Source organism: Diabrotica undecimpunctata, chromosome 10, assembly GCF_040954645.1.
Source record: "Diabrotica undecimpunctata isolate CICGRU chromosome 10, icDiaUnde3, whole genome shotgun sequence".
NCBI classification, from domain to species: domain Eukaryota; kingdom Metazoa; phylum Arthropoda; class Insecta; order Coleoptera; family Chrysomelidae; genus Diabrotica; species Diabrotica undecimpunctata.
Genome location: NC_092812.1, coordinates 68,413,517 through 68,438,533, shown reverse-complemented (window position 1 = coordinate 68,438,533; position 25,017 = coordinate 68,413,517). Strand labels below are relative to the sequence as shown.

Here is a 25,017-nt window from a genome sequence, read left to right as displayed (position 1 = left end):
AATCACTTACCTTTACTCGTAGAATTTGCTCTCTTAAATCCTGGAGATCATTAAACGTAGACTGTGCAGTTATAGAATAAACCAAAACAAATCCTTGGCCATTTTTCATGTATAAATCTCTCATTGCAGTAAATTGTTCCTAAAATATTTCAGAATAATTTTTGATACTGTATATCATGCAAATTTTCCTTCACTGTCAAATATTACCAAAAGTAATGCCCTTTGTATGGACTATTCAAGAAGGCTATGAAACTGTGCTGACAAATCACTCAACCAGATGACTCATCCTTTGTTCATTTTCAATAATAAAACTTTGGCATGAGAATTTTGAATACAGGCAATTTTGGAAGTATTTGAAGGCCAAGATATTTCTTTAATTGAAGTAATACTTACAGTTCCAGCTGTGTCCAGTATTTCCAGCATACATTGTTGTCCGTCTACCTCCACTTGTTTCCTATAACTATCCTCTATTGTTGGATCATATTTTTCTACAAATATTCCTTGTACAAATTGTACTGTTAAAGCTGATTTACCTACACCCCCAGATCCTAATACAACAATCTTGTACTCACGCATTTTTACTACCTAAAAACAAAAAGAAATAATGATTTTGTCACATACTATTAATTCTGGGTATTTGAAAGTCAGTTAGATATTTCATAAGCATTGATTTACAAAACTTCAGTGTTCTTTTCTTCCTATCTTTTATTCCTTGTTATCATTGATATCTCCCATTCTAAAGGACTAATTTTGCTGTGGAATCTCGTATATCTGCATATATTTTGTCATCAATAATTGCTTAGTATACTGTGATCTATTTAGGTATATGGTAAGAGATAAAGCCACACCGTTAGTGGTTAACCTAACCACAATGCAACAGGAAGCTATGGGTAGTGAAAATTGTGAATAATAGAGAGGAAGTTTAATAATTTTGATGAAATGGAAGAATATTAACACTACTAACTATTTACCAATCGAGTACTGCTTCATAATAAAATTAATATTTACTGCATGCACTACCGGGGGGGTCCAGCGAATATTAATGCCCTACATCTCAAATTGACTACAACAAATTGTAGAATGGGTACATAGGTTAATGCTTTTAATTAAATATCCTCTCCACTGCTCCAGACGTGCTGTAAGATTCTCTTACTTCACGATCAATTATGACTACCCCTCTAACAACAAATTGAGATTAAAAACAGTTTATTTGAATGTGTCATCCTACTAACAATCCAGTACATTGGAGATTTGTTTGGCACTCACTTCAGATTGGTATAATCATGATTATGTACGAATTAGTATAAAATCTAATAACTTACCTTTCAACTACCGTTTTCTATTACTGCTCAAAAGGATAAACTAAACAAATTTATTGCTGATACCTTTATATGTAAAACATTTCAGATACTGTAAAAATTGTCACTATTCTTCCACCAACTATGCTCACTTGTAGCAGCGCATGCCGCACCCGACAACCGAATAAGCGATTAGAATCACAATTCACAGATCACTTCAATCTGTTAGTGTCAAAGTACGTTCCGCATTTCATTCATTCTGCGGTGGCTACGTTCATATTATGCAGCACAAATCGTGTAAACTATTCTACAATTTATTGCGAAAAATAAATAGCTTTATCAATTTTTAAAGCATCTAAGCTTTAATACAGAGGCACGTTTTGTCGGAATATATGTTAAATATTTCTGTTAGAGCGAAAACGATTTTGAATAGATGAATTGGACACCATCTGAGTGTTTCTTGGAGATATTATAAAATGCATACACGATTTAAATTTCATTCTTCCGGTTAAGAATTTTTTCTACTAGGAACTAATTCGGAAGAATATATTCGGTATTCTTTATCCCTAAAGCTCATTAGATATTCAAACCTCTTTTGAACATATTTATATTTCTTTAACGGATGTTCCAACACATACTTAAGAATTGTTTTTGAAGATAAAAAAAGGTACAAGAAGACACATCCTTGTTTGCTAATGTTTCATTTAATCAAAGAATAAATTGAAAATTCTTAAATAATTTTGTATAAGAGCTAGTATTAACCTTTTTCGGATTTCCAGACAGTCTCTATAACGATCTTCCTGTAGTCAAACTACATGTTTTCACCTTACTTTCGTCTTTGTTGACGATATAATTTGATTTCTTTAATAAAATATTTTGTACTGTATTTATTAATACCTAAATACATAAATGACTCTACATAGGATAACAATAACGCGACATAAAATTAACAAATTTTAACTTTTTATTACAAGAATGAGAAAATAATCCGTTTCTCATCGCAGCGCCGTACGTGAAATGCGGGCTTAATAATAATAACGCACCAGATTTATTGGATTGACGTGACATTGCTGAAATATGCAGTGTCGCCGCGGCTGCCAATTTATCAGTAGATATATTTATTATTGATATGATTTGTACTGATTCTATTTATAAAACAGCTCAGTATAGCTCATTTATTTGTTATCATATCCTTAACCAAAATCTTACTACATACTACATTCAGCAGTTTGCTTGGTTAACCATAATTAATCCTAGTTTATTATGAATATTATTTAGCTTGATAATATCATTATCAGCGTATTCTACCGATCACGGTCTTTACATAGTCGTTCTTTATTTCTGCCCATGACTGTCTAATACTAATACTAATATTCGCTTTTCTGTGCTATGTTGAACCGGCTTGTTTCCTATGTCATAGTCAAATCTTAAATTTGGACGTCTTCTTGACGGATTCTAGTGGATCATCAGTTATTCTCGCTAAATGTGCCGCCCACTGCCATTGTCAAGATTTAATTCTGTAGATTACATCAGTGACCTTGGTTTTCTGTCTGGTCCATTCTATTATTTTTAGATCTCTCTTTGTTATACTAAGGATTGTTCCATTGATCTTTGAGTGACTTTAAGTTTCGCTATTAACTCTTTCTTTAGTGTCCAAGTTGCACAGCCATATGTCATCATTAGTAGTATACTTTATTTTATCGTATATCGAATGCTTTTTTCTTCAGGTGGAGTGGCATCTTCGATTTGAATATAACTGCATTTCTACCAAAAGATGCCCAAGTCAGTTTCATTCTTCTGTTGATTTCTGGGTGTAAGAAATCAGATTTATGTATTAATTGTCTCAGGTAGGTATACATACTCATCTACTGTCTCAAGTGCAGTGTTGCTTATTAGTACATCTTGGACATCCACTAGCTCGTTGTACATGGTTTTTGTTTTTGGCAAGTTCATTTTTAGTCCAGCTTAATTGATAGCTGCATTTAGGTCGCTTATAAGTACTTGTAGTTCTGCAGAATTATTAGCAATCATAACGATGTCGACTGCAAATCTTAGATGGCTCAGGTATTCTCCATAAATGGACAGGTCTTTGTTCTCTCAGTTCATTTACTGAATATATTTTCTAGAGTTGCAGTGAAGAGCTTGTGTGATATTACGTCTCCTTGTGGGACGCCTCTGTTAGTGGGAAATTCTAGAGTGTTTTCATAAATTTTTACCATAACTAAATCAAATCTATGAGGGCTAATGCTAGCTGTATTTAATATTCTTTAGCTCTACTATTTAGTTCTCAAAGCGTATGCATATGATCCAGGGTACTGAATCCACCTCTGAAGCCAGCTTGCTCTCTTGGCTGTATAGCATCTAACGCATTTGTTAATCTGTTACTGATAATCTTTGTGAATATCTTGTGATATGATTGGTAGTAGATTTATGGGTCTGTAGTTTTTGATATCCTCTTTTAATTCGTAAATATGCCTGCTAAGATTTTGCAGGTTTTTTGCCAGCACATTTAAGCAGTTTCATCGTTATGCCATCTATTCCAGCTGCTTTACCGCTTTTCCTTTTTGCAATTGTCGATTCTACTTCTTCCGGAGGGACTTCTGGTACATCTTCTTGCTTACTGATTGCTTCTTCGTGTGTTTCAGGGGGTTTGTATAGTTCGCTGTAAAATTTAGTCACACCTTCAGACTTGTATTATTTCATTTCTGTCGGTAATTCTGATGTTTTCGTTTGTTAATGCAACGATTTGCTTCTTCCCAATAATTAATGATTTTCTTGTGTTCTTATAGTTTTTTTCTGTTTTCGATTGCATTTGTACCAGTCTTTCATTGTATTTTCTTATGTATGTCTTAATACTTTTCCTTATTGTCATACGAAGTTCAGTGTATTGCATTTTTTATATGTGGCTACTTACTTTCATTTCCCTTCTTTGTTTTAGCATTAGTTTAGTTTTATCAGACAGTTTACTATGTTAATTTTGTTGTTGCAAGCCTCCGATTTCTTTTTCACTATCAAGGATGATTTTCATTTATTGAAAGCTATCGATTTGGTCATGTAATTTTTCATAAATTGTTCTTTGGTAGTGATCTGAGTTTTCTTTTTTAGATTGAAAATATTTATACCGGTTATTGTTGGTTTTTTGATTAATTTTATTCTTTCTAGTTTCAGATTTAGAAGAATTTTTGCTCGGATTAGTCTATGGTCGCTGCCTGTTTGAAATTTATTTATTACACTGACATCTGTTGCTGTAGCAATCTTGTTGGTTAGAATGAAGTCAATTTTGTTCTTAATGATTCCGTTTTATGCTACCCAAGTCCATTTTCTGTTCAATTTTTCTTAAAGAATGTATTTGCAATAGGCATGTTTTAGTATAGGAATAGCATAGGAAGTGTGCAAACTGGACCAGTCTTTCTCCCCTTTCATTTCTCTCACCGACTCCATAATTTCCCATAACTAGTTCCTTTCCGTTTCTCTTTCCCACTTTGGCATTAAAGTCACCAATTAAATACTTAAAGTGACTTTTATTGTTATATAATGCTTTAGTTATGGTACCTACTGTAGAATTTCTATATTTCCTCGTTAATGTGAGTAATCGTTGGGGCGTTTACTTGTATAATTTGTATATTGTATCTCTTTGATAGTTGGAAGGTTAAGCTAGCTACCCCATCGGAGATACTAGTTATTTCTACTACTCTTATCGAGTTGTGATATTTTTTTATGGATCTATTTATTTTAAATACTTTAAATGTATATTTAATAAGTAAATCGTGGCAACAGTGCATTGATGTTTAAGCGTACTTGACACCTTGAGATGACAAATTTATTCTTTGTTATTGTTAAGGTTTGTTGTTTTTTGCAAGGAAAACTGTGATTGTGATAAATTTTAGTCTAACTTAGTAAGCGTAATAAAATGTCCAGTTCAGAAGAAAAACATCAAGATGACATTACAACTGATGCTTTGCCAAATCCTAGACATGGTCCGAAAGATAAGAAAATAGAGGAGGAAATTACTTACACGGTAGATCTAGAGGATGATAATCCTGAATATCAAGAAGTTCGTAAAAATAATTTCACTAGTTTTAATACAAGAACGAAAAGAAATAACGGAGGAAAAAAATTTAGTCCATCAACAGGTTAGTTTTTAAAACTCTTTACAGATTTTAAAATCTTTGGTTGTGAAATCCCATTTTTGTCATGTAAACTCAGATAAAAAATTTTGTAATGTGTCTAATGCTATCACATTATGGATTTATAAGACCATGATATCACTTTAGGGATACCCTAATTGCGCCACTTGTTTAAGTAGCATTTAGTACCATACCAAAATAGACATTTAAAAATTATATGATTTTCCCATTAGTTAAAAAACATTTATTCATAAACCATAATAATCTTATGGTTGTTTATATAAAAGATATTAATCTTGTCTCTTTTGAACAAATTAATTACTCTATTTTATAATTTTCTATTTTCTAACAATTTAAATACTTATATTTTTAAATAAATATAAATAATATAAATGATTTTATTGACTTTTTAAATAATTATACATTGATGTTCTTACAATGAAGTCATTGGGAAAGTCTTAGTTTTTTTCATGTTTTGATTTTAAGCAAGTTTTTTTTAGCTTCAGCTACAGTAATAAACATATCACACTCGAAAGACATACACGTAGGAAACAAAAATACATACAATTTCAGTGGGAATGAAAAAAATAAAAAGACTGACATCCCTGAGACTTCTGCCATTAGATCTTTGAAGGCTAGTACACAATCTTTATCAAGAGATGATTTACAGTTTGCTGCAACTCATATGGACTCTGAATGGAAAGATGTAGCAAGAGCTTGTGATATTGGAGAAGGGCAAATTTCTCAATTTATAGCAGATCATCAAGTATATGGTATTAAAGAAGTAAGTATGGTAAATCATAGTTGCATGCAATTTTGTAGAAACAAATAATAATTAAGTATTCACTGTTTTTAATTTTTGAAAATCAAAAACAGAATTTACAAGACCACAATAAGATATTTATTTATTTATTTATTTATTAACTGAATCTATTTACAAAAGTTTTAACAAAGCTACACCTTAAAAACAATAAATTTTTAAAATATCAAACATCTCAGAATAAAAAACTATAACAAACTTTAATACAGCTATCAAGGGTATTGACATGTAAAAGAGATCACTTATTATAAGATACCTTTTTGTTGTTTTTTAAATAAACTAATTTTGGAGTCAAAATATTTATTTGTCTTGGACCAATGGTGTAGTTGGTTCATTGATACCATAATTAGTGCGGTGAAGTGGCACTGGAAAGATTTCTGTTGTTTCTACTGGGTACTTTGAGACTAATGAGTGATAACAATTGAGGACAATCTATAATAGCATTAACAACTTTGTGCAGGAAACATAAATCTAACAATATCCTCCTTGACTCAAGTGTTAGTAAATCAATACTATCTCTTACCTACTGACAGTCATTCCTCTCTCCGGTATCCACTCCTGAAAGCTGCTATCCTCAAAAATTTATTTTGGACCCTTTCAATCTGTTCAGTGTAAAGGTTGTATGATGAGGACCATACAACTGATCCATACTCTAGAATGGGCCTAATGAGACTTCAATAAAGTTTTCTAAATGTGAACAAAGACAGATCTACAGATGTGTCTACTTGATTGATGTGGCTTGAGAATGACAGTTTGGTGTCTAACCCGATTCCCAAGTCTGATACTTTATTTTTAGAGGCCAATGGCAAGTTATTTATAGAATAAACAAATGTAATTGGTTTTCTTTGCCTCAAAAATGTCATTTTATGACATTTGTTTACATTAAGTGATGTTTTGTTTAAACTGCACCAATCATAAAATGATTTAAGATCTTCCTGTAATAGAACAGCATCAGTCCAGGATTGAATTTGTTTAAACAGTTTTACATCGTCAGCAAATATAAGAACAGTACAATTTTTGATTTTTTGTATTAATTTGACCAGAGACAAGTAAAATTAAATAAACATATTCAACAGTTTCACAGTGTCTTAAATAAAGCTGAGAAGGTGATGGAGAAGGTATATATACACAGCCAATAACAAAATTTTCAGTTTTTATTTTAAATGTTAGGTATAACTGATATATGTCAGTGTCAACAAGAGGAACTATTATATTTAAATATTTACCAATGAAAATCTGTCAGTAAACAGTCTAAGTAAACACCTGCATTCAAACTGCCATTACCATTGCTATTGCCAAACATTAACTTTTTGTAGCATCAGTCTATAACCTTCTTGAAACCAATGTGGATTTTCCGGATTCCAAAAGAGTGTATTTTGTTTATCAATGGTGCCATATAAACAAAATGCTGCTTCTTTAGAAAACAAGATACAGTTTTTTACTTTGGGGTCTCTTCTGAGCAAATTTGGAATTGTTTCACAAAACTCTTGTTGTTTCACAGTATCTTCTACTTGTAGTTCTTCAATGATATTGCAGCTACAGATTTGAAAACTGAAGATGTACACAACACCTGCCTGCCTTATATAAAGTAACTAAAATTCACAAATAACTCTACTATATAGTGCTGGAAACTATGCCACCGAGAGAGGGTAATGAATTACAGAAAACAAAGCTATATAAGAAACACATAGTCCAGTAACTCAGGCAGAAAATAGGACCTTTCCTCCCAATTCTGCCAGGACTGTGTATGGGTGAAGTGATCTTTTAGTTCAGGGGGTCAAAACTACCCCTAAGTGAAAAAAATAAAAAAACATGTATTTTTTATGCCTTCAAATCTGATGGAATTAAGTAAAATAAGCATATTCAATGATAATTTGTACTTAAATACAAATTTTCAACAATAATCATTTAGGATGTAAAATGCTTAAGAACTTAATAACTTAAGAATTAAAGTTAATATCAATTCATTCACCTGTTGTGAATGATGTTTCATTGGTTTCAAGTTTTTAAGTATTAAGAAAGTTTATCGTTTAAAATGTAAAATTTTCCATTTAGATAACTAAAAGTTCATTTCTCGCTTATGAAATGAAATTTCTTTAGTTTAAACTCCTCAACTTTTAAAAATCACCCCTAAAGACAACTCTAATGTTAAAAATAGTTTTGTACACTAAACTTCTGTATTTAAATCAATAAAAATTTGTTCTTTGCTTATGAAACATTATTTCTTTGGTTGCAACTTTTTTACCCCTTAGAAACTACCGACTAAGCTAATAACAGTACAAAGCACTCACTATTATTTGTTGGTGCCGAGATATTCATGTACACAAGTGAATTGGTTCAGTCCGACAAAGGTGGGAGGTGAATAGCCCGAGTAACTGGAGTAACAGATATTGGATTAATACCAAACAAGAATTAAACCAATTTTCCCTCTTATGTAACTGTATCAAATGCTTTATTTATGTGTTAGTTTCCTATATCCACTAATATTTAAATATCTATCTGGTTAGTAACACTCATATTTCTGTTTAATTTTCAGGTTATATATCAAGTATTGCTGGATTGGTTTCAGAATGATCCTAAATCAGGAACAGTTGGTACACTGTGTACTATTTTGTGGGACAATAACCAAAAAGATGTTGTCTTAAGATGGACTCGTAGAAGAGATTAGGGGAAACAATATTTTGTGTATACATATAAATATAACTACATTTTATCCTTGAACCATAAAATATATTTTCTATTGAGATCATTTTTCTATACACCTAAATAATAAATAAACAATTTTTAACATAACTTTTGTTTTTGTATATTTTTTGTATGAAAATTCACAAAACACATTTAATTATTAATAATGTTTTTTGGATTTTGACTGTATAGCTCTTGATTTCTCTATATTGTAATGTATGTACTAACATTAATAGGTATTCTAGTTAGTTCTCTTTGATTATTGTTGCCACAAGTTGGAAGCATCTATTCCATTTTAATTTCAAGTATTCTGCCCCTTTGATCAGTGTTAAACCCCCCCCCTCCAGGACCCTATTCCGACACTGTTACTCACAAATTTTAAGGACGCAAAATGGAGGTAGGAGGTAGGTGGACATCATAAAAAAAATTTGGTGCCCAACCAAAACACCCCCACAGAAAAATTCTAGGTGCGCTACTGCTTTTGATTAGTTTTAGAGGTTTAGTACACACTTTCTCAGTTGAAAATTTCCTTACAATGTTTGTATTATATGTAGCCAGTTTGTGTCCAGGTTACATTTGCTAGTGAAAACCTTGCAGGACTCTCTTTGGTATGTGTTTAATTTAAGTCTCAACCTGATTCTCAAGTTTTATTCCAGATTGGAGGCAAGGAGTAACTTTTAAATGAGGAATGTACTTTATTATAGTTAAAATTAAAATGGGAAATATTTTTTGGTAAGCATGGATGAATAGAAAAGTAATGGTTTCTAGAAGTCTTCAGGACCTCTTTATATTTTGACCTCCATCTTTCCTGCCAATATCCTGATGATATAAAAAAGATCTTTAAAGGAGAATGTTTGTAATTTCGGATATCTCATCTGTATTTTTGCCATACTATCCACTAATTCGTTTGCAATTACTCCAATGTGTCCTTTAACCCAGAGTAAAGTAACTGTTTTTTTTTGGGGAATTTTAGTTCATGTAATCATTTTTGATAACAAGGATAATGCAGTCTTAAAAACTATCGAATGGATGGCTACAGATAGCTTGTAATAATGCCTGAGAATTTGATACTATTACGATGTTCACACAATAATTAGTGACACACCAAGTTAGTGCTTTCTGTATGGCAGCAGACTCGGCTGTAAAAATAGAACAACGTTCTTCGAATTCGGTATTTCTCAACATAATTGTTATTTGCAACAAAAAATGCGAAACTAGCACTCATCAGTTTTTGATCCATCTGTATAAATTATTGTCAAATCTTCCCCTAATTTGCTTAGTATGGATTTAAATATCAGATTAGTTAAAATTGGCATGTCTGGATAAGAGGACAATGTAATGGTTGGTTTGTCATCAGAAGTTCAAGGTCTTGTTCCTACAAAGGAAATTGTGGTAGCTGTAATATATAAGATTTGAATAAATTCGTATCAATAACAGATTCTGCAAGAGGTGAATTTTGATTCTCCAGTAAGAATTTGTTAAATTTTTTATCAAAAGTAAACCTATTTTGTGAACTATAGTTGTATTAAACGATCCGTATGTTATTAGACGTTTGTTGGTTAACATTTGCCTACATATGTCTAAAGGTGGTTCTTGAGCTTCTGCTAGAACTTCTTTGGTTTCGTAAAGACATCATAGCTCCTAGACAAATTTTTATTGATTTAAATTGTATTCTGTCGAGTGTTAAAAGATTTGTTTTGCATGTTGAACCGTAAATAATACAACCATACCCCAGAATGGATCGTATGTAGGATTTATAAAACATTTAAAGAGTCTGCACCCAATCTTTTTTTGGAAACGAAACGCAGAAGGTTAATTCCACGCTCTCACTTTTGTTTTACGTACTTCATATGGCTGGACCACGAAAGTTTTTTATATAGGATCATGCCTAAACTCTTCTGCTAAGGGGAAAACATAATCACCTGTCTGACATTTGACTGTGATTTTTATCTACGTCTAGTGAAATATATAATCGAAGATTTTTCTTGTGATATACTAAAACCCATTTTTTACCTACTTATCTATGATACTAAAGCTAAGTTTAAAATTTCACACAATCTTCATAGGATTTATGGCTGGTATATAAACATATCGTCATTGGCTCCACAACCCAAGGTGGGTCTTGGCCTGCTCAAGGATAAGTCTCCATTCTCTCCTATTCTTCTCCTTGGCTTTCCAGTTTCGTACTTCCAACATTCTCAAGTCTTCCTCCACCTGATCCTTAAATCGTGCTCTGGGTCTGCCTCTCCTTCTCACTCCATCTATTCTTTGGTTATAAATATGTTTTAGCGGCTCCATCTCATTCATTCTCTCTATGTGACCTAACCACCGCAGGTTAATTTTGATGGACCTAATAATCAGGCTTGTCATACAGGCAGTAAAGTTCGAAATTATAGCGTCTACGCCATAATCCGCCCTCCTGTACTCCTCCATAGATATGCCGGAGGATTTTACGTTCAAAGCATATGAAACGATCTTCATCGGCCATGTTTCCGACGCGTAGGTGAGGATGGGCTTGATAAGAGTTCTGTATATCACTAGTTTCGTTCTTTTTGTAACTAGGCTTGTTGTTAAAAAAATTTTTAATCCATAATAGGCTCTATTTGCCAGATATATCCGTCTGTTAATTTCTGCACTTACTGCATTATTCTGATTAATTTGTGAGCGTAGGTATATAAACTCTCTTACTCCTTCGAAAGTATATGTTCCGATCGTTAGATCTTCGGGTTGTGCTGCTTGTATATAATTTGATACTTTCATATACTTCGTCTTACTAGTGTTAACCTCTAGTCCCATTCTTTTTGTTGCTGGTTCAAGCGCCTTGAATGATTCGACCACGTAAGCCTTTCTTCTTGAAATAATGTCGATGTCATCGACGTACGCTAGTAATTGTACGCTGCTATTAATAATAGTTCCTCTGGCTGTTATTCCAGATTCTCTTATCGCTTTCTCTAGTGCAATATTGAATAGAAGGCATGATAGGCTGTCTCTAAGTCCTATCTGAGACTGGAACGTTCTGGAAACTCCGTTCTGCACTCTAACTTTACACTCGATTCTTGAGAGGGTCGCTTTCACCAATTTTACTAAGTGTACTGGTATGTTGAATTCTATCATGGCCTTGTACAGTGCGTTTCTTTCAACACTATCATAGGCACATCTAAAATCAACAAACAGGTGATGAGTATCAATGCCATACTCATATGTTTTTTCCAGAGCTTGCCTTAGAAGGAATATTTGATCGGTCGTTGATCTTTCTTTACGAAACCCACACTGATATTTACCTATTATGTCTTCACAATATTCCGATAGTCGGTCGTAAAGAATATATGCCAATATTTTGTATGTTACGTTTAGGAGGGTTATTCCTCTGTAGTCACATATTGTTTGATCTCCTTTCTTGTGGATAGGTACAATTATACCTACATCACTTTATTTGCTTCCAGATCAGTTCTACCAGTCTACATATACAGTGTGTCAGGTTTTTTTGCCATGCTTTAAAAGTTCTGAAGGAATGCCATCTGCCCCAGGAGCTTTGTTTTCTTTCAATTTTTGTATAGCTTGGATGACTTCTACCTCTGTTGGGATGTTATCTTTCTCTCTTTCGTCGTCAATGTCCTCGAGTTTAATTTCTGATCCGTGGAGCCCTGTTTCACCTCTTCTATTTGGCCTTTCCTCGAAGTTTTCTGCCCATCTTTCTAGTATCTGGTCCTGATCACCAATGATCTCCCCTGTTATATTTCTAACGATTGATAATCTAGGTTTGAATTCTTTCCTGTTCTGGTTAATCCTCTTGTAGAACTTTCGCCGTTTCTGTTTGTGCCTTATAGTTCTTTTAGTTGACTCTTTATATGCTCTTTCTTCTTTTTTTTTAAGTATTCGTTTTTCTTCTCGTCTCAGCTGCCTGAGACCTGCCTATATAAACATATGTCGTCTGTATATTGAATTATTTTGCATTTGTCATCCATCAAACCATACAGATCTACAGTATAAACATTAAATAATAAAGGGCTTAAAATTGAGCCTTGTGTGAGACCGTTATATAATATTCTTGGACCGTGAAATACATTTCTATGGTCCCGTAAGTACCTATATTTTTCTGTTTACATACAAATTTATTATATTTACAGATCATCTTTCCAAATCAACCACGTCATATGCACCCTTCAAATCTAGAAACAAACATAGCATAAATTTGTTTTTTGAGAAACAGAGTTGAATATCCGTAACTAAATGTATGAAAACATCAATGGTACCTCGACCTTTACGAAATCCATACTGTGAGTAGGGAAAAACTGAACTACCTTCAATAAGATGTTCTAATCTAAATTTTATTAGCCTTTCAAAGAATTTTGTCACACATAATAATAAAGAAATTGGTCTATAGTATCATGGAAGTTCTGGGTTTAAGTTGAATTTGAGTAAAGGGCATATGATAATATTTTTAAAGTATCGCAATACTCTTGTTTCAACCAACAACTATTAAAGATTTGTAAGAGAACGTCTTTGGCATTTGACGGCAATTTGTCCAATATCTTATAAGTAAAACCGTCTAAATCGGGAGCTTTATTTCTCCTTTTTTTTGCAAAAAGTAAAAGGTTTTGACATGAATCTATTTTAGTATTAAAATGAAAAATTTCTTTATTCCTACCAACAGCATTACCAGGGGCAGATGAAGGTGCAAGTTAGTCTAGTATCTGTTTAATGAGATCTTCCGAAAGTTAAGGTTTTTTGTTATACTGATAATTATTGGAAATTGATCTTACGGTTGTCCGTGATACGGAAGAGAGATGTCTCTTCTATATCTCTGTTTTTGAGAGATGGGTGCTTTTCTTCAGACTATTTAAAAAATTATCCAACTACTTTTTTTCTTTATTTTAAATAATCGTCTGATTATACATTTTTATAGTTTATGTAATTATTATGCTTACTTTGCATTCACTACGCTTTCAAGTCTTTTGATCGTTTTTTATTTTATATTGTACATTCCTCATCCCACCAATAAGGCCTGGGTGTTGAAGAAGTAAAAAGTTTTTTATGGGATGGATTTGGAAGCAACTAGAGATATAGTCTGAAAAAGAGTAGGGCTGTCTTCTCATCGTTAGAAAGATTATCAGTTGATAAAAATGTAGATAATCGTTTTTCTAAATCTCTCTGAAATAGCTTCCAGTCAGCGCGGCAATTGTTCCATTTTGTTGATGGATTAATTATGAATGATGAATCGAATGGTTAATTTTAAGTTCTATTTTAATAGGAAAATGATCGGGTAACAATCTGTTGGGATAAGTATACTGACCAGTGTATACGATTTATTAATGTAGCTTAGGTGATAGTCAAATTAACGGCAAAATAATTCTCACTCGGACGATTCTAGTAGGTGTTCCGTCATTTAGAGAAACTAATTCGAAAAAATCCATGCTTTTGTCTAAAATTCTACCATTACGGTCATCGGAGATCGGATCCCGCATGTAATGGTGGGCATTAAAATCACCACAAAAAACTGTTTTATTATAATCACATTATTCAAATAAATGTATCTAATCAGCATTTTTTATTCTGATGCCAGATGGATTATATATAAACACAAAAGATATATCAACTTTATTAAGTAATACTGCACACAATTCTATTCCGATATTAAAATTATAGTTAACATTAATTATTTGATAATAAATGCCATTTAGTATCAAAATTCCTACACCGCCATAGCCACTTTCATGGCATTTTGAAACAAAATTATAGCCTTTTAATTTACAAAGTTTACGTTATTTTAAAATTATAATCTTACAATAAAAATCTTTTACGCCAGAATATATGCAACCAAACGAATTAATTTGTCTTCTTGAGAATTAATATTGTCTGTGACTTCTCAGGCTGTCTCTATCTACAATAGTGATTTAAAGAGAGACAGACACTTACTAGCTTACTACACAAAACCGTAGAATGGAAAAGCGGTTGAAATTTTCTTAACCTCAAGTTTTGTAGTTAGTTAGGGGGTTAATTTATGTTTTCATTGAATATTATTTAGTTTTTTTTATCGAATTATAAAATAAAAACGGTCAAAGTTTTCAACAATCAAAGTCGTAATTGGCATTAGATTTTATGTTTGGTTTCATTTGGTTGTTTAACTCATATTAGATGTTTTATGTTTAAAGTTTATAAAATATTTCAGAATGAGCCTCACGTAAGTAAAATTATTTACTAATATCGCCGATCTACTAACAAAACTAGCTTTAAGAAAATTAACTTTTAGTAGATATTGTAGATTTAAAGATATTAACTAAACATTATTTGAATAATAAATTCACACACTCAAACTGTGGTCAGTTCTCTCTTATAGTATAAGCTCTATTAAAACTACAGAAATAATTAGTCTGGTATAACTCAAAAGTAATGGATTTACGCTACGGGACACTACATTTAATGAATATTTACCTTTCATATTAGACTGATAGGAAGAAATTGATATATCTTCTATTCGATTGAACTAAGGATCAAAACATTTCACAAGAAATTTAACTATTGCCTCATTCAGAACAATTATTAGCGAGTTTAAAGAGATTGGTTGGCTTATACCGAAACCAACAATGTATTGTACTGTTACGTCTGTAAATTATTTTCCAAGCAAACAACACTAATGATAAATTATTGGAAAAATGTACATAAAAAATTGCCAGTGCATGAAATCTCCAGTGACCACATTAACTCCATTGTAATTTTTATAACAAGATCTAAAATTACCTGAGCATTGATACTGAACAGCAAAAACAAATGATAAATGATAAATAATATTGGAGTGTAGTACTTAAACCATGGCATGTGGTAGCAACAATCAAATTTATTTCTTTATACTCTTTAGCATTTCGTGGTAAAAATGAAGTGTTTTTATGTGAAAATAATATTAATTATATAGGTCTTTGGTATATTTTAGAATTTTTTAATAATTTATTCTGTATCACACATTTTTGAGATTCCTATGGATACATTTTATACTTGAACATAACAATAATATTTTGATTTTATTAATATTTCATCGATGACACCAAAAACTTTTTTGTAATTTGTGAACCACACCATCTAAGACGAATCTATGGAGAGGTGAATGATAATGGAGCGTTGAGAAGATTATACAACTTCAAATTTTATAGAATATACCAGGAACTAGATATCATGAAATATATTAAGATATGACATCTGAGGTGGGTAGGACAACAAAATGACCCAATTAGAAAAATGTTCCTTGATAGACTAAATCGCCAGAGAAGAAGAGGAAGACTCAGAACAAAGTTCCTTGATAACTTAGATGAAGACATGATAAATATGGGAATATGTGCTTGGCGGAGGAAGGTGATGGATAGGGACAACTAGAGAGAAATTCTTGAGGAGGCTATGACACACGTAGGTTTGTAGACCTAGAATGATGATGTTGAAATAAACTATCAGATGATATGTTGATAGATCTTTCTGAATTAATATTTCTTCTTCTTCATGTAATGCTTATCCATTTTGGATACAGGCAACTTCATGGCAATCTGTTTTTTGCGAACTGCTGCTCTGAAAAGATTTGTGGTTTTTTGTTGAACCACATACATAGACTTTTCAGCCAGGAAATCCTTCGCCTTCCTGGTCCTCGTTTTCCTTATAGAATTAATTGCAGCAACCCATATCTTTTGCTGTACTTCATGATGTGATCAAGGTATTTGATTTTGGCCGTTTTTATTGTTGTTAACAACTATTTTCCTTTTTGCAACAAGTCAACAATTATAAAACTCTATAATGCCCTGGTGAGATCACATATGGAATATGCTTCAATCATCTGGTCTCCTACTGCATTTTAAAACTCAGAAATGATTGAAAAAGTGCAAAAACGATTTTTAAGATTTCTCTATATAAGGAAAAATAAGAAATATCCATATGTGGTCTCATACAGGGTAATGTTAGACTTATTTCAGTTGCAGTCACTTGCCACTAGAAGAAACAGTCAGGCCATTATGTTCATACACTTGATTGTTAACAGTATTACACAAGAGTAGGTTAAGGATAACTAACCTAGATCTATTCTTTACAAATTACTATAGAAACATATCACCAATAAACTCTATGTTAAAAATTTGTAATGAAGTATCTAATAGACTGACTCATGTGGATATATTTAATGTAAAAAGCTGTGAACTTAAGACATTGCTTGCTCATCAGCACTGGGTTTAAGGGGTTTATTGTATTTTTTTCCGTATTGTATTATTGTTTGTTTCTTTTATTCATTTATTGTATTTTTTTGGTCTTAAACACTTTACATGTAATTACTATTAGTCTATAGTGTTTGTAAGGTGTCTAAATAAATAAATAAAAGTCATGGGTAGTAATGTGGTTGGTATAGAATATCTTCAGGATTCACAATAAAGCCACATTTCGAAAGTCTAAATTTTCTTGGAGGTAGCATCTGTGAGACTCCTCGACTCAACTCCATACAACAGTAGAGGAAAGATATAACATCATAGTAACCTGATTTTTATTGGTACTGATAATTCATGGCATTTGAATGACTTAGTCATTTTTTGAAATGCAGATCTTGCTTTCTCTATCCTACATTTTATTTCTAGGGAATTAATATTTGCAAATAAGTTTTCATTTGTAAGGTTTCTAATTTTCTATTCATTGTATGTAACATAAAATAAAATGTGCAACTTTTTACTTTTCTTGATATTTGCAGGATATGGATGAGGGTGTATCCCATCATTGGTCCAAAGGAACAACATGTATCAGAATATGTAGTCAGAGAAGTAATGGATATCTGTAAGCAAAATATTACAGATGTTCTACAAATATACAAACCCTATACTAGAGAGAGTTTTATACACTGGAAAGATACTTATTCGTGCAAGGAAATAGTGTCTGATGATGAGATGTGCAGTTTCATTCATACTTTGAGTAGAAGAATGGTATAAAGTCATAAATATATTCATAGTATAGTATATTATTTTAAGATATTAATTTTTGTATTAAGTAAATAGTATTAAGTATAATTAAGTACAGTGTAATTACATAGTTACATTACATAAATGCAAATATATTTTGCTTCATTATGCAACTTTGGTAATTGGTATCCTTTCACTAGACCTGTACAAGATCTTTCACTAGACCTGTAATAAGCATGATAATTACATGTAAAATGTACAATAAGCCAATTTACTGCGGTATGACTAGTTTATGGCTTCCAAAAAAGTGAGTCCATTCAGCATGTCACTTCGTTTTCATATTCATTATTAAACTGGAGAACTTTTCTTCAATTAATATATGGACTATTTGATTTGTCCTGTTTGAGTCTGGAATTTTCTATGTTCCTTTCGCATTACTTTTATCTTTTGTTCCATTGCGAGTCTAATCAATCTTTTATCATTTGTATTCATATGCTTACTTTCACCCCCTGTTATACATGCCCTCATTTCCCACTTTTGTGTGGGGATCTCTTCCATCAAAGTCTCTACTTCTTCATAAATTTCATCTTTTACTTCATCTTTTTTTATCCTATTCATATCTCAATTATCAGATATATTTGTACAGCTTACAATGTTACAATTCTTCTTTCTGGGATGCAGATAACCTCACTGTGATCATTAATCTTTAACACATTCTTAAACAAAGTTAGATTTGTACCATAAAATGTTCACTGCAATAACTAACTGCTTTTGTTTATTTATACACACAAATTGCATGTTATTTTTTCACCACCATTCATGATTTTTGACAGCTTGCGCACAATGTTGCCAAGTCACATTTTTTATACTTAAATCAAACAACACTAGAATAAAAGGGGTCTAAGTGCAATTTTCTGAATTTAGAGTTAAATACAGATCTGAATACTTAAAGTATAGTTTTATTAATTTTAAAATGGATCCTAGTGATTATAAATATAATAAATAGTTGTACTGTATGCAGTACTGTAGACTAGCAAAAAGCTTTATACCATGTTTTCTGTATTTTAAATTTTTTTTATTTTACGATTTTTTACAATCAACGATTTACAAAGTTTAATTATTCTAACAATTTTTGGTAAACATTCGAAAGTACATAAACCGCTGCTAGTTAATGTTTTTGTTATAGATTCTAATAGAATTGAAAAAAGTAGGTACATCTCTCCTCGTCGAGTAAATGAATTCTTCCAACTATTTCGTGACGATCGCCTCAGCATTTTACTATAGAGAGAAATTAATACAACGCCAGTAAAGAAGCTTCGCTTCAATATAAGTTTATTAACAGTAAAGTTGCAACAAATAATTATTGTTTTTTAGATTCGATACAGAAAGTTTAACTCAAAATAATAAATTATGACTTCATTAAAATTATTTAAAATATTCAAAGATACTTGCATTTTAGACTCGTGTTTATTTGAATTATCTAAAGATTCTTCACATATTTTTCCAGCACTATCATCATTACTGTATTTATCTTTCACAGGTGATAAATGTGGTTTATTAGAAATTTTCAAAATCACAAGGAATTAATACTATAATAAAAGTGGAAACGTTCACATGTTGTATAACGGACTCACCTCTTCGAGTAATTGGACTCTTCCAACTATTAGTGTAGCTAATTTTGTGACGATCGCCTCAGCATTTTACTATACAGAAAAGCTAATAGCTATTTTTGTATAAAATTTTATAAAATTATAAAATTTACTCATATTTAAGAGATTCACTATAAGTTTTTGAAACCAGGAACCAGAACCAGTTAATTCAATCATCTTGCAAACAGTTTAATATACACATACATTGGCTATCAACTCATTTATCCCCTGATGTATTTCCTACATTGTGAATGATTTCTTATATTGTGAAAGTTGTCAAAGCTACAGTAGTAGTTTCTGTAATGAAACTGAATGTTTGTGTGAATGTGCCCGTACTGAATTTGTACATCCTACACCGATGTTTTAAAGGTAATAAAGAAATAAACGAAAACGATATGTTTGGATTAGAAGTAGCGAAACAATTAGTGTAGGATCAAATGAAAAGGTGGTTGATAAATAAAATGCTCTAGGTGAGACATCACGTGATCACTATTAGAAGGTTACTTGGCGTATCAGAAGAAGAATCAACACCTACCAACGTAGACTAATTGTGGGAAAACGAAAAATTTCCTAAGATCTATCCAACGAGACTCGATAGTGCCAGTAAACAACGAAACTTACACTTATGGGGTTATAAATATTTTAATTGGCTGCGGTTTAGTGCTTTCTCCGCCTTCTTCGGATATGTATTACGAAAATTAAGTGATTTATTTATGAATACATATTTTTAAATAATAGGTCGTTTTTATTTAATGCACTTCTTCTTCTTATTCTTCTTCAGCCTTCATTTATCCTTTGTTGGACATAGGCCTCCTCCAATTGCTTCCACGCTTTTCTATATTTTGCAATTCTCATCCACTGCTTTCCAGCTACAGCTGTTATATCGTCTATCCATCTCTTTTTGGGTCTTCCCACGCTTCTTTTTGTTTCTCGAGGTCTCCAGAATGTCACTTTATGAGACCATCTGTTGGTCTTGTCTTTCTACATGTGCTACCCATTGCCATCTCAATGTCGCTATTTTTTCCATGATGTCGGTTACTTTAGTTTTTCTGCGTATTTCGGTGTTTCGTATTTCGGAATTTTGTCTCTGAGGCTTATATTTAACATGGCCCTCTCCATGGCCTGTTGAGTTACTCTTAATTGTTCTGCCATTTTTCTTGTTATTGCCATAGTTTCCAAACCATAAGTTGCAACTGGTAGTATACAAGTGTCATAGGTTATTCGTTTTAAGTTTATTGGGATTTTTCTGTCTTTAAAATGAAGCTCAACTTACCAAAAGCAGCCCATTACAATTGTGTCTTTCTTTTAATTTCTAGGGTTTGATTTTCCTTTTCGTTGTTAATTGCATTTCCTAGATATATGTATTGTTCTACCTTTTCTATATTGATGTTATCCATCGTGATGTTTTCTAAGCTGTTGCTTAATATCTTTGTTTTGTCGAGATTCATTTTTAATCCTATTTGATTCGATTTGTGATTTAAATCTTGTAGCATTGATTTTAGTTCATGGATATCTGTGCTTATTAGTACTATATCGTCTACGAAACGCAAATGGTTAAGATATACTCCATCTATTTTTAATCCCTTTTCGGCCCAATTTAGTTTTTTGAAGACATTTTCTAATGCCATAGTAAATAACTTGGGTGAGATGGTGTCGCCTTGTCTCACACCTTTGCCAAGGTCTATTTTCATAGTTTCCAGATCATCATCTATTTTTACGTGAAAAGTAGCATCATCGTATATATTCTTAAGGAGGGCAGCATATCTTGAATCTACCCTGGCGTCGTCCAATGCTGTTAAGAAAGTCCATTTCTCGATACTATCGAATGCTTTGTGATAATCAACAAATGCCATTTGTAGTGGTATGTTGTACTCTATTGTTTTTCAATAACTGTCCGGATTGTTTGCAAGTGATCGATAGTGCTAAAACCCTTACGAAAGCTTGCTTGCTCCACTGGTTGGTATGCATCTAGCTTAGCTGTCATACTATTTGTTATTATTCGGGTTAGTAGTTTGTAAAGGTGTGACAATAAGCTTATTGGTCGGTAGTTTTCTATATTTGCGACGTCCCCTTTTTTGTGGAGTAGAATGACTTCCGCATTTTTCCATGCTTTTGGCATTTGTTCTTCCAATAGGCATTTATTCAGTAATGCTCTCATTGCCTCTTTTAATGCAGTGCCTCCCATTTTTAGCATCTCTGAAGTAATTTTATCTTCTGGTGTTTTCTCATTTTTCATTTGTTTTAGGGCGGCTCTAATTTCCGATGTTATTATTTCAGGGAGATCCTCTGAGCCCACATTTAAGATATGTTTTGTTGGTATACCGGGGTTCGGAATAGTAGAAGTATACAGCTTCTCATAAAATTTTCGGATTTCTCTAACGATCTCTTCCTTATGCGAGCACAATGTTCCACGGTCGTCTTTTATCTTTATGATTTTATTCCTGCCAGTGGATTTACATGTTTTTAGTACTTTCATGTTCTTATTGTTCTCTATGGTTTCAAGAATCTGGTTTGTTCTATAACCTCTGAGGTCTTTTCGAATATTTTTCTTAACGCTTCTGTTGAGCGCTTTAATGCACTTACAAAGACGGAAATAAATGTTTTTCTCATCCCATATGTCATAAGCTTGGGAACAGATATTCATTATACAATTTTTTGTTTGTATTTTTAAAGCAAATACTAATATTAAATCAACTGACAACACTGTACACAGCTGTACAGCATGAAATTAGTATTGGAAGAGATTTCGAACGATAAAGATGCATCCACGGCCTCAGCCGGTGTTATATTGTTTTATTCTGCTACATAAGTTTTAAATCCATGACAATGACAATTAAAATACCTTTTTTTTTTCAAACACTTTATATTTTGTGTTTCTATTTTCGTTAATCAGTCTGGTGAAGTTAGATCAAAATAATAAATCAAACTTGAGGCAAATGTATGTTACGCATTATTTTTATAAAAACGGTTTACAAATAATAATTGAGATTAGTGGGATAATTATGAAAATAAATACAAACAAACGAGGCTCATATGCCAAAAAAATCGTTCGACTTTTGTTTTATAGCTAAGGAAAAAAAGTGGCTACCAAGATGGCTTACCTTGATGGTAAAAACAATTAGGAAAAACTGGAACTGTCACTATTACAACCAACTTATATTATCAACGGTTCAACCATGACCTCAATAATATTATCAAGTTCCCAGAACTTTTTTTTTACTGTATTGTGCACATGCTTCACACAGTTTATCCATTTCTCTCTCTCTCTCTCTCTCCTGGTAATGTTGTTAAGGGCATCATTTAAAAGGATTTTGACATCTGCAAATTTGAAAGTCTTTGAAAGAAAACCACGTTTGACATTGAAGACACGAAAGAAAGCGATAGATTAGGAATTTGAGATGACTGTGTTGCTGACTTAATTGACTTAGCCCGGTATGCGTCACATACGCAATATCTTATCTCTTCTATCTGCATATCGTGGACGCGAAGATATCGTTAGATTGATGACGGTTCAATTTTTAGACGAGTTTTTCTATTAAACGTGTAAAAAATACACGTGCGCGCCCCCTAGAGTGTTAAGATTCTGATTAAAAGTCCCACCAAGGTCTCTAACTTGACCGTTATAGTTTAAAGGAATATTATTTATAGTATAGTTCGATTAATATGTTTTACTGCCTGTAAAAAAACTTTGTGACATCATTTATCTCTATTTAACTTTAAATTATTAACTTGGTACCAGTACCACAGTCTGTTGAAGTATCTCCGTGAAGTATTTTTATCACGATAAATCTTCCTGTATATCTATATAATTTGATATCATCAGCAAAAATCAAACAAGCGATTCAATTGACCTATCACATGTCATCTATGAACCAATTGAATGGTGAACAATGTCCACCCTATGGCACTACTTATAAAACTTTAACAATCATATATATATATATATATATATATATATATATATATATATATATATATATAATATATATATGAACTTTGATCAGATAAAAGGCATATATCGAGCACAGTTTAATTAAATCTTGCCCAAGTACTTTCGATCCCTAGATCATCTTCAGGGGCATCTGAAATAAGCCAAGAAACGTTTTTTTATAACCAAAGAAATTGAATAACTTCGATAAAAACTCGAAGTTTTATGGTTGAAAAAAGGTTTTTTATATGATTAACGTTTATAGACTTACTTCGTCAATTGTGGCCTATCCGGCAAGAACAAGATGTCATAAACATAAAATTGTACATTACACTACACTACAAATAGACAAACAAACACTTTAAAATAATTTAAGGGAGGCTACATTGCTTGAAGAAGTCGGAGACAGAATGGCTCCTGATCTAACGGAAATGTTGGGGTGACATGTGACAAGTGACAACTTGGATGAGCAGTCACAATCATAGATATGTGATCTGCACCTTTTACAATTCTATGAAACTAAGTATTGACCGAAAGTCCAACTGACACTACTATAGGAGATCACTGATGAAAAATAAAAATTATATAGAATATTTTTAAGTAAATTGAATAATCCAGATCTCACACTCAAACATGTCTGTAATAATTAAGGTGTTAGTTTGAGAGCAACTGAAATAGACGAAAAGTAAGAATGCAAGAAGCGGACTAAACAATATGTTAAACAGTGGGTGGTTGACTACAATAAAATGGTCTACCAAGCACTATCTGTAATATAGAAAGGAAGAGATCTGACTATGTAATTAAAATACTAATAATTGAAAATCAAAATGGAAAGCAAAATATATAAATGGGGTGTAATCCAAGTAGTTCAGTTGAACCCACAGTCAATGGTATAACTATAAAATTACTATGGATGTGCTCAGTGCAGGAAGTCTAAACAGTCGAGCTGGGTCCCCTACGAGGTGAAGCTGTAATAAAGTTTTTAAAAATAGGTTTAAATTTAGTACAATTTAAATTAATTTGAGTATTAAGACAGTGAGAGTTTTCATTCGTTTCCCTTGTAATTTCCAAATCTTCCAATAAATCCAACTCCATATAGTTTTTCTTTCTACTAATGTCATGTAAGATAGATGAACCAGTGTTGATGTTAAAATTGTGTTTACTGGATAATAAGTGTTGACCAAAACTTGAAGAGTTTGGTCTTTTCAAATGTTCTGAAACTCTAGTGGATAACTTTCTAATGGTTCTACCTACATAAGAGGCATCACAATCATCACATTTTAATTTGTAAATACCACTTTTGTCAAGTGTGTTCATCCTATCTTTGGTGTTGATTAAGAAGGAACCTAAGGTGTTGTGTGACTTGAAGGAAATTTTGATGTTATCGATTGTAGAAGTAAAAAGTTTAGATATTTTATTGGAAATGCTGCTAATGTAGGTGAAGGAGAAATATCTGGTGTTATTTGAAGCAGTAGGTTGAAGAAAACATTGTGATGAATATGCAAGCTTTTCTGCAATTTTTAGTTTAGCTCTATTTAGAAGCTTATAGATAATGTTAGGATCATAACCATTATTGAAAGCAATTTGTTTAAGAGTGT

General features: G+C 32.2%; 3 protein-coding genes across 3 annotated transcripts in view; 1 reads left to right on the top strand and 2 right to left on the bottom strand.

The window, feature by feature from the left end:
• LOC140452330 (ras-related protein Rap1) overlaps positions 1-1,493 on the bottom strand; it is a 41,177-nt gene extending 39,684 nt beyond the window's left edge. The window contains exons 1-3 of the mRNA XM_072546516.1: positions 1,323-1,493; positions 394-585; positions 11-139 (exon numbers count right to left, since the gene is read on the bottom strand). Coding sequence (XP_072402617.1) covers positions 11-139; positions 394-576 — 312 coding nt within the window. The 5' untranslated portion in view covers positions 577-585; positions 1,323-1,493. The remainder of the gene's footprint in view (positions 1-10; positions 140-393; positions 586-1,322) is intronic.
• The window catches only part of Ca-alpha1D (Ca[2+]-channel protein alpha[[1]] subunit D), a 960,824-nt gene that overhangs the window by 746,321 nt on the left and 189,486 nt on the right, over positions 1-25,017 (bottom strand). The gene's annotated exons all lie outside the window — the stretch shown is intronic.
• On the top strand, positions 5,063-9,038 carry LOC140452324 (protein immune deficiency-like). Its single transcript, XM_072546511.1, has 3 exons — positions 5,063-5,431; positions 5,926-6,209; positions 8,782-9,038. The coding sequence occupies exons 1-3, from the start codon at positions 5,209-5,211 to the stop codon at positions 8,911-8,913; spliced, it is 639 nt and encodes a 212-aa protein (XP_072402612.1). The 5' UTR covers positions 5,063-5,208; the 3' UTR covers positions 8,914-9,038.